This window comes from Rhinatrema bivittatum, chromosome 2 (assembly GCF_901001135.1).
Source record: "Rhinatrema bivittatum chromosome 2, aRhiBiv1.1, whole genome shotgun sequence".
Taxonomy (NCBI): domain Eukaryota; kingdom Metazoa; phylum Chordata; class Amphibia; order Gymnophiona; family Rhinatrematidae; genus Rhinatrema; species Rhinatrema bivittatum.
The window spans coordinates 776003933-776021642 of record NC_042616.1 but is presented as its reverse complement, the minus strand read 5'-3'; the positions used below and the strand labels follow the sequence as shown (position 1 = coordinate 776021642).

Genomic DNA, 17710 nt, shown 5'->3' with positions numbered 1-17710 from the left:
GTGAAGTATCAGGCTTATTTGGTTTGGGGTAGTAACTGCCGTAAAAAGCAAGCTACTCCCCGCTTTTTTGTGAATGCAAATCTTTTTTTCCCACATTCATTCACGTCTTCTAGACTTTATGGATCCACAGTGTTTATCCCACACCCCTTTGAAGTCTTTCACACTTCTGGTCTTCACCACTTCCTCCGGAAGGGCATCCCAGGCATCCACCACCCTCTCCGTGAAGAAATACTTCCTGACATTGGTTCTGAGTCTTCTTCCCTGGAGCTTCAAATCGTGACCCCTGGTTCTGCTGATTTTTTTCCGACAGAAAAGGTTTGTCGTTGTCTTTGGATCATTAAAGCCTTTCAAGTATCTGAAAGTCTGTATCATATCACCTCTGCTCCTCCTTTCCTCCAGGGTGTACATATTTAGATTCTTCAATCGCTCCTCATAAGTCATTCGATGAAGACCTTCCCCCTTTTTGGTCGTCCTTCTCTGGACCGCCTCCATCTTGTCTCTGTCTCTTCGGAGATACGGTCTCCAGAACTGAACACAGTATTCCAGGTGAGGCTTCACCAAGGACCTGTTGATAGTTAGTATTATTTTGGTGAATTCATGTATCTTCTGCTGAGGGAGGAGTACTCTCCCTTGTGTAGTATCCAGGCAGGATCCTAAGAAGTCTATTATATGAGTTGGATGTTTGGGAACGGATGATGAATCCCAAGGATTGAAGGGTGTTCATTGTATGGACAGTGGAGGAATGAGCTTCTTGAAGGGTATGAATCAATATTAGCCAATCATCTAAATATGGAAACACAAATATACTGGTCTTTCTTAGTTAAGCAGCAACAACAGAGAGATTTTGTGAATACCCTAGGTTCCATGGAAAGGCCAAAAAGGAGAAAATCAAGCTGGTAATACAATTGTGCTCATAGCAGAATTTGTAAGATATGTAGCATTTTAAGAAAACATGAGTGATCAGACAAAACATGTCTAATATTTTTAATGCGTTTCAAATGAAAACCATTATGCATCACAGAATAGCATAAGTATTAAACCATAACAATAATGGAAATAATAAAATGGTCTTGTTCAAAAGTTTACATACTCTTAAATGTTTGGGCTGATAATATACATTCAAGTTGAGATGGCAATGAAGGGTAGGTATCATACCTGTGCCTTGTTTGATTGTAATTTGATTGTAATTAGTGTAATTAGTGTGTCTATATATATGATCACAGAGTTTCTTAGCTCTTGAGAAACCCTTGTGCATTTCATCCAGGCATGCACTGACTTTGATGGTTACTGAAGCATGTGGAAAGCAAAAGACTGTCAAACAATCTGCGAGACAAAGTAGTTCACCTTTATAAATCAGGAAAAGGATATAAAAAGGTATCCAAAGATTTGAAAATGCCAATCAGTACTGTTCAAACTCTGGTCAAGAAGTGGAAAATTAAGGGTTCTATTAATACCAAGGTACACCAAGAAAGATTTCAGACACAACTGCCATGAAAGTTTGTCAAGATGCAAAGAAAAACCCACAACCAACTTCTACTGAAATAAAGGCTTCTCTGAAACAAAGTGGTGTGGGTAATTCAGCATGCACAATAAGGAAATACTTGAACAAAAATGGGCCACATGGTAGAGTTGCCAGAAAAAAAGCCATTGTTGCACCAACACAACAAAACAGCTTGCTTACAATATGCCAAACAGCACCTAGAGAAGCCTCAAAACCTCTGGAACAAAATAATTTGATGAGACCAAAATTGAACTTAATGATCAAAACGAATAACGTTATGAGGAGAACCACACCATCCCTTCCGTGAAGCATGGAGGTGAAAGTTTTGGAGGGGTGCGCGCTAGTGCAACACAGGGAATTTAGTCAAATCTGATGGCAGGATGAATGCAGCATCTTATCAGAAAATATTGGAGGAGAATTTGCATTAATCAATCAGGAAGCTGCACATGGGGCGCACTTGGACTTTCCAATATGACAATGAGCCAATATATAAGGCCAAGTTGACCCTTCAGTGGCTGCAGCAGAAGTTCTGCAGTGGCCATCACAATTTTCTAACCGCAACATCATTAAGCCACTTTGGGGAGAACTCAAACATGCAGTTCATGTTAGATAACCAAAGAATTTACAGGATCTGGAGGCTTTTTGCCAAGAGGAATGGGCAGCTTTATCACATGAGACAATAAAGGGGCTCAATTCACAGCTATCACAAAAGCCTGCAAGCTGTCATTGATGCAAAAAGGGGTCAATACACGATATTAAGAATGAAGGGTATGCAAACTTTTGAACAGGATCATTTTCTTATTTCCCTTATTACTATTGTTTAATGATTGTCTATTCTGTGATGCATCATAGTTTAATATGAAAAACATTACAAATAACAGACATGTTTGATCAATCGTTTTCTTAAAATGCTACACCATCTTATAAATTCCACCAGGGGTATGTAAACTTATGAGCACAACTGTAATCGATGACTATAGTGAATCATAGAAATTTCCTGTGAGCTTTGTGAAAAGGAATGTGTAGGAATCTTGGAGATCTAGCGTGGTTAGCCAGTCTTTGATCTCTAATTCAGGGAGGATGGTCCCTAGAATGTTCATTCAGAACGTTTCTTTCTTCAGTGTTGGTTGAGATCTCTTAGGTCCAAGATGGGATGGAGACCATCTTTTTTTCTTTGGATTGAGGAAATATTTGTAGTACAGCTCTGTGTTGTGTTATGGCATTAGGACATTTTCTAACATATTTGCAGTGGAATAGACTGATAAATCTTGTTGGAGGAATAGGAGATGCTCTACATTTATGAAATGATTCTTTGAACAATTGTTCAGAGGAGAAAATTCAAAATTCATAAGGCATATCTAGGGTTTGATCTTTAATATTCAATGGTATGTTATTAAACATCACAGTGGGCTGAAATTTTGGGCCTTTCTCTCACTGGAAGATTATTTAAATCTAATGGGGAATAATTTTTAATATAGTAGTTAATAGGATTTGATTTTATTGTGCTTGCTGGAAAGATTTGGGTGATCCTATGCCTTAGCATATGGCCTACTCTCCTGCTGTTGTAGAGGGCAAAGCCACTGAAAAGAGTAAGTCTGGTACTCTCTTCTTGAATAGTAGTACTGTTTCTTGCAATGCCGAGGTTGACTTTTCCTGGATGTAGATAGCAGCTCAGTTGTAGCTGCCGAAAGGGTAAGGAGAGTGGAACAGTGGTCTTTAATCAGAACCACTGTTTATTTGTCTCCACAGAGATTATACCCTGTGCATGGGGCATCAAGAAGTTTTTTTGTGCACATCAGGACAAAGATCTGAAGCCCACAGCCATGTAAACTTTCTGGCTCCAATGGCTACTGCAGATGTCATGGAACAGGTATTTTATGCATCATAAGCTGATTAATTTTATGTTTCCCAAGCAGTCTTCTGCTTCTTGGAGTATAGCAGTGAAACGAACAACAGAGTCTGAAGGAAGCTTTAGTAAAGAGTTATATATGTATAATTTTGGAATGCTTTGCTCTTTTCAAAGTCGATTTCACTGCTACAGATTCATGAGAGAATTGCACATTTTGATGACAGGAAAAGCAGAGTTGCTTACCTGTAACAGGTGTTCTCCCAGGAGACCAGGATGTTAGTCCTCACATATGGGTGACATTATCAGGATGGAGCCCAATCACGGAACACTTTTGTCAAAGTTTCTAGAACTTTGACGGGCACACTGAGAATGCCCAGCATGCCACTAACCCTACATCCAGCAGGGGTCCCCCCCCCCTTAAGTCTTGTTTGTAGCAAAAAGAATGAGCGAAAAATAAAACAATAAAACGTAAGCGAACCCAACTCTGCAGGGTGGCGGGCGGGTTTCGTGAGGACTAACATCCTGCTGTCCTGGGAGAACACCTGTTATAGGTAAGCAACTCTGCTTTCTCCCAGGACAAGCAGGATGGTAGTCCTCACATGTGTGTGAATAGCAAGCTACAGGATGCCTGAGTAAGTGAACCAAAAGCACCCAATGAAGTACAACAGGCACAACAACAGGTGTGGTTTTGGGTAGGAGGGCAGCCTGAGTTTCACAGTGGGTCGCAGGAAGGACGTTGGGTTATTAAACTGTAAACAAATTACGCAAGACAGACTGGCCAAAGATGGAATCTTGCCTGCCAGCCTTGTCAAGACAATAATGAGCTGCAAAGGTGTGGAGAGAGCTCCAAGTGGCAGCTCTGCAGATATCCGCAAGAAGTACAGAACGGAGGTGCGCTACTTACTGAATGCGCTTTCACGCATCCCTGTAGTGGAAGGTCTGCTTGTTAGTAGCAGAAGGTAATATAGTCCGCCAGCCAGGTGGATAGGGTCTGCTTGCCCACCGGAACTCCCAGTTTGGTTTTGTCGAAGGAGATAAACAGTTGGGTGGACTTCCTATGGGCCGCAGTGCAGTCCAAATAAAAGGCGAGCGCACGTTTACAGTCCAAGGAACGCAGGGTCCGCTCACCTGAGTGTGAGTGAGGTTTCGGAAAAAATGTGGGTAGGATTATGGATTGATTTGTGGAAATCAAACACTACCTTTGGCAAAGGTTTAGGGTGAGTGTGGAGTACCACACGATCGTGGAGTAATTTTGTGTACGGTGGGTATGTTACCAAAGCCTGTAACTCACTGATTCTGCGAGCTGATGTCAAAGCAAGTAGAAAGAGCACTTTCCAAGTGAGATGATGTAGCTCGCAGGAGTGCAGGGACTCGAACAGAGGTCACATGAGCTGTGCTAGTACCACATTGAGGTTCCATGCCAGAGGATGCAGTGGAGGCTTAAGTTGTAATAAGCCTCTCATAAAGCACCCTACAAGGGGTTGCACCAAGATCGGGGCATCTCCTATGCCTTTGTGGTAAGTGGCTATGGTGCTGAGATGCACTTGGATGGAGAACTTTTTAGACCAGACTCCGAAAGGTACCAGAGGTAGTCCAGGAACCTTGTGTGGGGCAGGAAAAGGGATCTATTTTCTTTGTCATGCAGCATAAGGAAAATCTTTTCCATTTGGAACGATAAGATTTCCTAGTAGAAGGCTTTCGTGAAGCTACGAGGACCTGGGATACACATTGTCAGAAAGGTTAAGGGATTGTAGTATCAACCTTTCAACATCCAATCTGTCAGAGACAGGGAGTGAAGGTTCGGATCACATAACAGCCCGCTGTTCTGCATTATTAGAGTTGGATTTGTGACCAGGAGAATTGGTTGCTGGACTGAGAGGTCGCATAGGATGGGAAACCAAACCTGTCGCGGCCAGTGAGGGGCTACAAGGATCATTGTGCCCCGGTCCTGCCGTAACTTCACAAGAGCCTTGCTGATGAGTGGAAGTGGAGGGTAGGCATATAGAAGACCCGTTATCCAAGAGTGGGTGAAGGCATCTCGTGGTTGTGTATTGTGGCTGCGGTGTAGAGGGTAGAAATTGTCTACTTTGCGGTTGTGGACTGACGCAAAGAGGTCTTTGTGCGGGTGGCCCCATTGGTGGAAAATTTGGTTTGCTACAGTGGGATTTAGGGACCATTCATAGGGATGAAAGGTCCGGCTGAGATTATCCGCCATCACATTGTCCACACCTGCCAGGTAGGTTGCTCTCAGTAGCATGGAATGGGAGAGAGCCCAGGCCCATATCTGCGCCGACTCCTGGCATAGCAGGTAAGAGCCTGTGCCGCCTTGTTTGTTTAGGTACCACATTGCTACCTGGTTATCTGTTTGGACTAGGATTACCTTGTTGGATAGGCAATCCTGAAAAGCGAAGAGGGCGTATCGTATCGTCCTGATCTCCAGAAAATTTATTTGGTGCTGTGCTTCCGCTGTGGTCCAAGTTCCCTGGATTTGCAGGTCATTGACATGGGCTCCCCAACCCAGGTTAGAGGCATCTGTTAGGGTAATCTGAGGTTCTGGAGATTGAAAAAGTAGTCCTATCAGAAGATTGGACTCCTGTATCCATAAAGCTAGTGAGAGTTGGAGCTGGTTGGTGACGTGAACAATGTGGGATAGATCTTGATGTGATTGGAACCACTGGGACTTTAAAGTCCACTGAGTCACTCTCATGGCTAGTCGAGCCATTGGGGGTGAACTGTGGACGCCATGTGGCCTAGCAGGGTTAACAGGTGACGAGCTGTGGTGGTTCAGTGAGTCTGTACTGCTTTGGCTAAGGTTGACAATGTGCGTGCTCGGTCCTTTGGGTGGAACGCCTTGGCTTGAATGGTGTTTAGATCTGCTCTGATGAACAAGAGGGTGTGTGATGGAGTCAGACGTGACTTGGGATAGTTTATGAGTAAACCCAAGGATTGAAGTAGGCTGATGGTAAAATGGAGGGAGTGAAGAACTACCTACTTGGATGGACCTCTTATCAGCTCGCAGCGAGCTGATAAGAATAGTTCTTGAGAGTGTCGAGTATTCAAGTTCTGAGGAAGGTTGGAAAAAATGCATATCTATGCAGCCTGGTGAAAAAATTTTGAATTTAAACGACTTTGAGGTAAAAAATTGGTTTAATAAGTTGGGTAGTAAATGTGTCCTATGATCCTGTTCTTAAAATTTAAATTTGGTTTTCTCAGTGGTTGCAGTCCCCCTGAGGAAGCAAATGCATGTGAAACAGGGGCCGCTTGTTGGGGTCAGACCATGAGAATTTATATCCGAAGTTGAAAACTGACATTCCAAGAATCAGAATTTCACACCAGTGGCCAGTATTGTCAATAATATATATTATTAATGTGTTAATTTGATATATCATGTTTATTAGAATTGGATAACAGAGGTGGAAGTTAGAAATATAAAGATTGTAAGTGGATATATCCACAGGGCATTTAAACACATGTTACATCAAAAAGGTATTGTATAATTATATAGGCTCAGTGGAGCCTTATATACTGGCACTTGTGTATATTCTGTTGTTTTTAAGGTGTGAATGAGTGTATGTGTGATTTTATATTGTATGGACACATTTCTAAAACACTTTTGAAAGTTGTAATAATAAAGTTTTGCACTTTTCTCTTAATGGTTGTGAAGGCTGCTATACATTCCATTAGCATAGATCCCTGGAATACTCTTTGGCCGAAGGCATCCAAGGACTTCTGCTCTTTACCTGGAGGGGCAGAAGAATGAGGCCGGGATCGCTTGGCTTTCTTCTGGTGGACAACAACTACAGAGTGGTGTGGCAGCCAGCTTTTCTGAAACCCTGGAGCTGACTGAACAAGGTACATTGCGTCAGTTTTCTTGTTCACTGGTGGAAGTGTACCAGGGTGTTCCCAGGTACGATGTAACAAGTCAAGGAACACTTCGTGCACTGGAATTGCCATCACTTCCTTAGAGGATGCCAGGCATTATTTGCCTGGCATCCTCCTCCATTTGTAACTTAAAAGGGATGGATTCAGACATCTCTTTAATGAAGTCGGCAAATGTCTTCAGGAGGGGAGCGGCGGCCTTCTTGTGGGGGTGAAGGCTCTGACAGAAGGTTCTCGTCCTGAGTGTCAGAGAAATCATCACCTCAGAGATCATAAGGTGGATCTCCTTCACCCTGCGAGCCTTCAGATGCCACCTCCAGCAGGATCTGGAGGTGGCACCCAATGGGAAGGATGGAGCCACAGAAACAGGAAGAACCGGCATCGAGGATGGTGATGGCATCAATGGCATCGGCATTTTCAATGGACATCGAGGTGGTAGCAAACCCGATGGTCCTGGAACCGGCTCCAGCATCGGTAAAAGTTGTTCCTCGTCCGAGGACAAGGGAATTGGAATCGGTGGCTTCGGAGGAGCCAATGGCATCGATGGAACGGGCACTGATGGAAGTGCACGATCAGGTTAATCAATCACTCGAGGAGTGGAGCCAGCATGGTAGGCACCGGATCAGGCATCATTATGGGAGTCAGCGCCGGTGGTTATTGGAATCCTTGAAGTGCCTGAAGTACTGCCTCTTGGACCATCCAGACCAATTCCTCCCGGAAGGCTGGTGTTGGTAACACAGCGGCTGGGGTTGGAGGCTGAGTAGGCATCGCCGGAGGGTCCACATGAATTTGTGGAGTCTCGGCTCCTGGCAGCGGTGCAGGTGGGGGAACACCTCAGTGTCCCAGGTGCAGAGGAGGATGGGGGCTCCTCTCCCCGGGACTTCTTGGCCAGTGGCTCTGTCGATGCCGATGGCTTGTCAGTGCCGACATTGGAAGAAGGCTCACGTTGATGCCGATGACGGTGCTTTTCTCGATGCTCGGTCTAGTTCTTCTCCGGCACAGAGGAAGAAGATGTTGATGCCTTCGAGCGTGAAGATGCCGGTGATGGCCGGTCACCGGTGTCTCGATGGCATTGAGACGTCGATGGTGACTGAGTCGATGAAGATGAGGGTTTTCAACCCGGTGTACTCTTGGTTGGAGTGGACGGGGACACACGCTTCAATTTGAATAGGTGTTCCAACTTATCTAAGTGGGCCTGGCAGCCTTTCGGCGTCATCTGAGCACAACTAGTGCATTGTTGGATGTTGTGGGAAGGCCCCAAGCATAAGACACAAACGTCATGAGGGTTCATAATGGACATAGTCCTCGGACACTCAGGGCACTTTCAAAAACAGATTACCATTTTTCAAAAAGAAGGGTGGCTCGCGGTTGGTGGTCGTTGGGCACCGATGGAAGCACTGCTGGGAACAGACCGAGAAGAATGAGGTAAAATCTTACCAACATCGGTGGAGGTCGTTGGTCGATGGGGGACCCTGGGACGGGAAAAAGTTTTGAAATTTTTAGAAAAGTTCTGTGAGGAAAAATTGTGAGGAATTCTCACAGAACTCCTGAGAACCGCAATGTTAACTGCTGCGCGGAAAAAACGAGACTGAAGGGGGACCCCTGCTGGATGCAGGGTTAGTGGCATGCTGGGCATGCTCAGTGTGCCAAAGTTCTAGAAACTTTGACAAAAGTGTTCCGTGATTGAGCTCCATCCTGATGATGTCACCCATATGTGAGGACTACCATCCTACTTGTCCTGGGAGAAAAGGTTGAACTTTGTATTTCAGATTTAACTTCCTTGCTACTGCTAATGTAGACAAGGGTGTCTGCCACATTCTTGTTTGGAGTTCCTGTAGTACTCTCTGAACCGTAACAGCTACTACTTGTTTTGGGGCTTGAATACAAGTACACCAAATAAATCTTCCCTTGGTTCTGATTCCTCCTGTAAAGTAAATTGAATTGCTTTTTGTTATTTTTTGGACAAAAGCAGGATATGAAATACCCTTTGGTGGAGGTGTACTACTTAAGGGCTGTAGAGAGGGGTCAGTAGCAAGATAAGGACTTGTCAGCATCAGAATTTATGATAGAGGTTAATGCTGATTGTGATCCTGGTTGTGAGTCAGATAATACTATAGGTAAATCTTCTAAGGTTGCCCTTTCTTTAGATGAAGGAGAACCATGAGATCGGATTGTGACTCAGTTGCATAATTTCTTCCCTAGATTGATAAGGCAGCATAGTAGATTGAGTTTCAGATATAGGGGTCATGGATGCCAGAAATGGAGATATTTGTTCTAGTTGGGATGGAGGAAGTAAGAAATCTAGTATATTAGTAAAATAGTCTTTTGATGAAATCAAGTCACATTTTTCTCATGAAAGAATGATGCTTCAGTTGGAGTGGTGTAATCCCAGTATAACTATCAGATTCTGGAAGTAGAATCGGTAAAGATTGTTTTGCAGTAGTAGAATTAGAATGAACTACCTTTTTGTCAGATGCTAACTTTTGTATCTCGGACCAGAAAAGGACGTGATGCCTTTACTTGTTGACAGCATGAGCAAAATATTTGCCCTGAACAGTGATGGTGCCTAAGATGTCATCCTATGTGCTATTGGCACTAACAGGTCTGCCTTGGCTCATTTATATTCCAGTGCCAAGAGAGCGCAATTTTGCTCCCTCTTTGTTGGAGGGGGAAATGGCACCGTGGCAAGAACTCTCTTGGTCATGGGGCCTAGTATGAGAAGCTCTGTCTTTTTTGGTTTAAGTGATGGTCCCCTCTATACTGAAACAGAAGCTTCAAAAAAACAATTTTCTCACAATATAGCTTCCTGATAGTCTGGCCCTGGGAGACAGGCAACTAATCTGTATTGGAAGACTTATGAGGAAAGGATGAAGGATCTAAATATGTATATCCTGGAAAAGAGGAGGTGCAGGGGAGATATGATACAGGCCTTCAGATATTTGAAAGATTTAAATGATGCACGACTCAGAACCAGCATCAGGAATTATTTCTTCAGAGTGGTGGATGCTTGGATTGCCTTCTAGAGGAGGTGATGTAGAAGAAAACAATTGATGAATTCAAAGAGGCATGGGATAAACACTGTGGATTGCTAAAGGACAGAAACAAAGAAGAGGTGGGGTAACCTGCATGGTGCAGTAGTTACTACATTTAACATAAGGCATGGGGATTACTATCCTCAACCAATAGCCTTGATGCTTTTGATGCAACTGCAATATCATTTCTTGCTTTGGCGGGGGGAGGGAGGGGGATAAAAAGTGGAATTGGATACAGACAGCAACTAACATGGGCCCTGATTTTTATGGTCTGGGTTACTGAAACGCAGACATAATGGAAAAAACATAGGACAGCGTCTATGGGCAAGTCCCAAAGTGTTGCGCAGGAGGTGGACCCTTGGACTGAGATGGGGTTGACACTATCTGTAGGAGGGATTCTATGGATCCCCACCATCGGCAGGTGGAGTGGGCTGATTGACGGAGGCCACTGGAGCTTCGCCAATACCAGCCCTCGTTCCCCGCGGGTTGAGCCTTTGGGTACCGGGGTCGGCTGGAGTTAGGTGGGCCTCCGTGTGTCGTCATCGATGAGAAGATGGAGAGGTCAGCCCAGAGGCAGCAACAGCGAAACAAAAGTGTCTGTACTGGACGAGGCAGGGTACCGGAGACCCGGGTGCCAATAGGAACCAAATTCTGACACAAGCACCCGAGCAAGAATAGGCCGAAGCCTGAGAGGCCAAGTCCAGGACAAAAACAATGGAGGCGTTAATAAACATGTGGATAAAGGTGAACCGGAGATGTAGTGTACTTGGATTTTCAGAAGGCGTTTGACAAAGTTCCTCATGAGAGGCTTCTAGGAAAAGTAAAAAGTCATGGGTTAGGTGGCGATGTCCTTTCATGGATTACAAACTGGTTAAAAGACAGGAAACAGAGTAAGATTAAATGGACAATTTTCTCAGTGGAAGGGAGTGGGCAGTGGAATGCCTCAGGGATTTGTATTGGGACCATTACTTTTCAATATATTTATAAATGATCTGGAAAGAAATACGACAAGTGAAGTAATCAAATTTGCAGATGATACAAAATTGTTCAGAGTACTTAAATCACAAGCAGACTGTGATAAATTGCAGGAAGACCTTGTGAGACTGGAAAATTGGGTATCGAAATAGCAGATGAAATTTAATGTGGATAAGTGCAAGGTGATGCATATAGGGAAAAATAACCCATGCTATAGTTATACAATGTTAGGTTCCATATTAGGGTGCTACCACCCAAGAAAGAGATCTAGGCATCATAGTGGATAACACACTGAAATCGTCAGTTCAGTGTGCTGCGGCAGTCGAAAAAGCAAACAGAATGTTGGGAATTATTAGAAAGGGAAAGGTGAATAAAACAAAAAATTTTATGTCGTCTCCGTATCGCTCCATGGTGAGACCACACCTTGAATACGGCGTACAATTCTGGTCGCCGCATCTCAAAAAAGATATAATTGCGATGGAGAAGGTACAGAGAAGGGCGACCAAAATGATAAGGGGAATGGAACAGCTCCCCTATGAGGAAAGACTAAAGAGGTTAGGATTTTTCAGCTTGGAGAAGAGACGGCTGAGGGGGGATATGATAGAGATGTTTAAAATCATGAGAGGTCTAGAACAGGTAGATGTGAATCGGTTATTTACTCTTTCAGACAATAGAAAGACTAGGGGGCACTCCATGAAGTTAGCATGTGGCACATTTAAAACTAATCAGAGAAAGCTCTTTTTCACTCAATGCACAATTAAACTCTGGAATTTGTTGCCAGAGGATGTGGTTAGTGCAGTTAGTATAGCTGTGTTTAAAAAAGGATTGGATAAGTTCTTGGAGGGGAAGTCCATTACCTACTATTGAGTTGACTTAGAAAATAACCATTGCTATTACTAGCAAAGGTAACATGGAATAGACTTAGTTTTTGGGACCTTGCCAGGTTCTTATGGCCTGGATTGGCCACTATTGGAAACAGGATACTGGGCTTGATGGACCCTTGGTCTGACCCAGTATGGCATATTCTTATGTAACAAGCTGAAGTCAGGGCAGGAAGCAATCAAGGACTAGTGGCAAGGCAAGGCTGAAGTCAAGTCCAAGAGAGAAGCAATGGCGTGGTCAAGTGAAGCAGAGGTCTGGACTAGGAGATGATTAGTAGCATGGTTAGGCGAAGCTGAAGTCTGGTCTAGGAGATGATCAGTAGCATGGTTAGGTAAAGCAGTGGTGGGTCCAGGAGAAGGTCAATAGTGTAGCCAGGAAAAGCAGTAGTCTGGTCCAGGAGAAGATCAATGGCGTAGTGAGGCAAAGCAGAGGTCGGGTCTAGGAGAAGATCAATGGCATAGTCAGGCAAAAAAGAGGTTGGGTCCAGGAGATCAGTCTGTAAGGAAAGCTTAGGTAGCACGAACACAGGAACGCAGAAGACAAACCATGAAACAGGAACTCAGAGGGATCAGGAACCAGGAACACGGAGGAATCACCAGGAGGCAACGAAGTACACTACCAGTGTGGAGACCTGTTGTAAAGGCAACCAAAATGAGCTGAGCCCGGCCTTATATACCAGAGCTTCAACGATGTCATCATCTGGGGCCGTGGCCAAGTTCCCGCTGTGGGCCCTTTAAAGGAAGCAGAGATGTGCATGCGCGCCTAGGGAGGGGCGTGGTGCTGGATGGCGGCGTCTCTCCGCGGAGCACAGGAGTCCGTTGTAGAACCAGGAGCGGCGGGGATGGCCCGGGGATGGAGCTGGTGGCCTACAACCAGGAGGGAAGTGGAGCCAGACGCTGGATTAGGCAGCAGAGGGTAAGAGGGCATGGCCACGGGCCTGCCGTGGCTGGCACACGCAACACAAAGCAAAGGTGGTCAGGTTGCATTGTCTGAATGCCCAGTAAAAATGTTAACAGTAATTTGTTATAGGTCTGATAGTTGCTTGATTGTGATTATAAATATTACTGTCTTTATCATAAAGCTTGGGTTTAACTGCATGGAGCAGCAGATACTACTATAAGAAACTTTCTGGGCAGACTGGATGGACCATCTGGTCTTTTTCTGCCGTCATTACTATGTTACTTTTTATGTAATTAGGTACATCAAGTGACAGTACGGTTGCACTGATCAGGTAAGAAAAAATTATAAATAAATAAAAAATGCCTATTTTTATTCAACCTTTGAAGACACTTTATATTTTAGGACCAGCAGCGGCATCTTTTGAAGCCTGGTTTACTGCCCACAATCATGAAGAGAATTAAGGCTAGGTTGAATTTAATTTTGAAAATACTTTTTATTGGAAACTCACACAAAGTAAAGAAATGTAAAATACTTTGAACAAAGTAGGAAAGAATAAAATATTGAAGAAACCTGAAGGCAAAAATCTGATGAACAGCTGAAGGAAAGACAGCAAAAAACACATAAGTGGAATAAAAAAAAGATGAAGACTGTTGTGCAATAACACCATATGTGCTTAGAAAAACTCCAATTTGGTGAGCTCAGACTGCTTTTCTATTGCGGCGCCATTTGATGGCATTCCCCATTTGTGTGGCTGATTATTGTCCTGCTTGTCCACAGATAAATTGATGGCAGCTCTTTTAATATGTAGCAGAGAAGGAAGACTGGAGATTATATTCCTGCCTGCAGAAGGGATGATTACAGAAACACCAAAATTTGTTATATACCTTATCTTCTGTGTTGCTGCCAGTCAAAATATCTACTTGAATAGATACTGTGTCCACAATGCTCTTCCTTCTGGAAAGTCTGTCTTCATCTAACAGAAAAGAATCAGAAACTTTAAACAGAAATAATGTCCCAAATATATAACAATGTGTTTGCTTTAAGAATATATCATCAAATATGTCATGTGCTGTCATGGCATAAAACAAAAAAAATATACAAAATACATAAATTACATCCACATATTTTATTGGTTAAAGTGATTACAAAATAATCATTAAAAGAAAAATCATCATCTAAAAGTGTCCCTATAAATATCACATCAAACAATACCCTACTCTTTAAAAATATTCCCCAAAAATTCAAAATCCCAAATAAGCAAAAAATTGAGAACCCCAATGTATTTGCATAGCAAATATACAGCTCTTGTAAAATTAATTTGAGGCTATTTCTTCCAAACAGAAAATAACCATGTGACAAACTAAATCAAGCTTTATATGTTCAATAACAATGTGTCTTCCATGAAATAAAGTCAATTGAGAATATATATCATAAAAGAGTAAATATGCAAACTATAGGTCCACCTTTATATAATCCAAGCTCGTATTTTTCATGAAATAAAGTTCACTGAAATCATTAGGGATGTGAATCGTTTTAGGACGATTAAAATTATCGTCCGATAATTTTAATATCGTCTTAAACCGTTATGGAACACAATACAATAGAGATTCTAACGATTTATCGTTATAAATCGTTAGAATCGTGAGCCGGCACACTAAAACCCCCTAAAACCCACCCCCGACCCTTTAAATTAAATCCCCCACCCTCCCGAACCCCCCCCCAAATGAGTTAAATAACCTGCGGGTCCAGCGGCGGTCCGGAACGGCAGCGGTCCGGAACGGGCTCCTGCTCCTCAATCTTGTTGTCTTCAGCCGGCGCCATTTTCCAAAATGGCGGCGAAAAATGGCGGCGGCCATAGACGAACACGATTGGACGGCAGGAGGTCCTTCTGGACCCCCGCTGGACTTTTGGCAAGTCTCGTGGGGGTCAGGAGGCCCCCCACAAGCTGGCCAAAAGTTCCTGGAGGTCCAGCGGGGGTCAGGGAGCGATTTCCCGCCGCGAATCGTTTTCGTACGGAAAATGGCGCCGGCAGGAGATCGACTGCAGGAGGTCGTTCAGCGAGGCGCCGGAACCCTCGCTGAACGACCTCCTGCAGTCGATCTCCTGCCGGCGCCATTTTCCGTACGAAAACGATTCGCGGCGGGAAATCGCTCCCTGACCCCCGCTGGACCTCCAGGAACTTTTGGCCAGCTTGTGGGGGGCCTCCTGACCCCCACGAGACTTGCCAAAAGTCCAGCGGGGGTCCGGAAGGACCTCCTGCCGTCCAATCGTGTTCGTCTATGGCCGCCGCCATTTTTCGCCGCCATTTTGGAAAATGGCGCCGGCTGAAGACAACAAGATTGAGGAGCAGGAGCCCGTTCCGGACCGCTGCCGTTCCGGACCGCCGCTGGACCCGCAGGTTATTTAAGTCATTTGGGGGGGGTTCGGGAGGGTGGGGGATTTAATTTAAAGGGTCGGGGGTGGGTTTTAGGGGGTTTTAATGTGCCGGTTTTGCGATTTTTCGATTTTTCACGATTTTTCACGATATTTTACCCCCCCAAACGGCAACAATACGATTCCCTCCCCCTCCCAGCCGAAATCGATCGTTAAGACGATCGAGGACACGATTCACATCCCTAGAAATCATGTCTGTCCACTCTCATAATGCCTTTCTTATAAGTAGGGAACAGATGTGCTTGTAAAACCTAAAAACTGGTATTCTATGCCCATGTTTCACCATCACAGGCTTCCAAAGGGGCTAATTCTGGCTATGAACTTATTTCTGCCCTCATGGTCTTTCTCAAGGAACACTCGCTTCCATAAATTTCCACAATTATTCTACTTTAGGAATATGGCTCTCACCATGTTTTAACTAAAATAAAACATATCAATACTGTAAACGTATAATCAAACTATAATTCAGAAAAAAATTGAAACCAATCCCCCTCTCCAGAGGTTTATTTCTGAGTTATTTTTTGAGTTTTATAGTTGCTGTCTTCAGTGGACTGACATTGGGATTCCCAATTTTTCATTATTTGGGAATATTTTTAAAGGTGGGGGGGATTTAAGTGATGTTACATGTGACTTAAATGATTGTTTTCTAATATAGAGTTTTCATATTTTATTGGTTAAACTGATTATGTATATATAATTTATGTTTTAGATATTTGTAAAATGTGTGTTTTGTAAATGTATATTACATTGAATGTTTGGCACATCACTTTAAATTTGAATTTTTTAAGAATTAGGTGACTGTGCAATTTATTTGCTGATATTTTTGTCCTTTTGAGGAACAAAGCAAAAAAAATGCCAGTTAGTAGAATGATACTGCAGTAGTGCAAATCTAATTTGGAATCTAACAATACTTCAATGATAAACCGCAATTTTCACTCGCTGATAGTTTAAAAGAAACAGATAAGAACCTCAAAGCCTATCTAGTCTTTCTATTTCTTATACAATATCACAGAGCCTATCTGATCTCAGGCTTTACCCTTACTTGCATGTATTCAAGAATCCACTGCACTACTGAGGTCCGCAAATGATTAATAAAATAGATTTAAACAAACTAAGATCATCGGGAATGGGTAACACATTATATATCTGTATAGAAATGGGAAAAATCTGGAAAGCTATGTACACTACTGCTCGTAGTATGGAAAATAAAGTCCCGTATCTAGAGGTAGACATGGAAGAAGTTGTCACAGAGACATGGAATATGGAATACCATGACTGGGGTATAGTTATACCAGGTTACAATCTATTCAAGCAGGACCAGGTGGGAAGAAAGGGAGAAGGCATGTCAATATATATAAAAAATATTAAAGAAACAGAATTGGAGGTCTTACAGGGTAAGGTGGAGGAACTGTGGATTAATCTGGAAAGAGGGAATGGAACATCTATTTATATTGGTGTAATATACAGACCTCTATGCATGGGCGTAGCATTCATAGTGCACAGTGGTGTACAGACACAACCAACTTTAAAATGGGGTCTGCCATATACCACCAACTGTGAAAGGAAGAGGCCCGCAGCCAACGGTGGATTCCATCTCACCGGTGGCTGAGAAAAGGAGCAGGATGGGAGGCTGCTGATGGCCCACATGTCGCCGGCGGCTGAGAAGAGAAACAAGCCCGGGAGGCCGCCAGCATACCCCCATCTCGCCGGCGGCTGAAGAAAGAAAAGGCCCGGAAGGCTACCGATGGCCAAGAAGAGGAAGAAGCTCATTCTCCCGCTTCTCTGTGTGCTGGTATTCAATCTATGTGTGGTCAAAATGTGCCCTATGTTGATCTTGTGCATTGCGATATCAGCATAGAGGACATGCTAGCCCTGTCAGTTTTGAATAACGTAGGCAGACACACTAGAAGCAGCAGGAGAATGAGTCCCTTTATTTTTGGCCACGGGCAGGATTGGTCTGCCGGTGGCCTTCTGGACCTGATTGGAAGACTGCCTGCTTTCTATTTGTGTATGTGAGTGAATGGTATATTGCCTAGGTGTGTGAGAGAGAGAGAATGGTAAGTGCTTGAATGTGTGGGTATGTGCAGTGTGAATGGTACCCTATCTGGTAGTGTGTGAGTAAATGGGAGCCTGCCTGAGTGTGTGTGAGAGAGATAGGGAGCATATGGGAGTGAGATCTCGTGCGAGGGAATTTATGGGTGTGTAGGAGTGGGAGCCTGCGTTTGAGAATGAGAGCCTGTGTGTGTACGAATGTATGGG

At 43.8% G+C, this 17710-nt stretch overlaps 1 protein-coding gene across 2 annotated transcripts in view; it reads right to left on the bottom strand.

Annotated features, from left to right (window-relative positions):
* Positions 1-17710, bottom strand: part of EFR3A (EFR3 homolog A) — a 648826-nt gene that overhangs the window by 18176 nt on the left and 612940 nt on the right. For both annotated transcript variants that reach the window (XM_029592044.1, XM_029592042.1), the window contains one exon: positions 13903-13991. In XM_029592044.1, coding sequence (XP_029447904.1) covers positions 13903-13991 — 89 coding nt within the window. The remainder of the gene's footprint in view (positions 1-13902; positions 13992-17710) is intronic.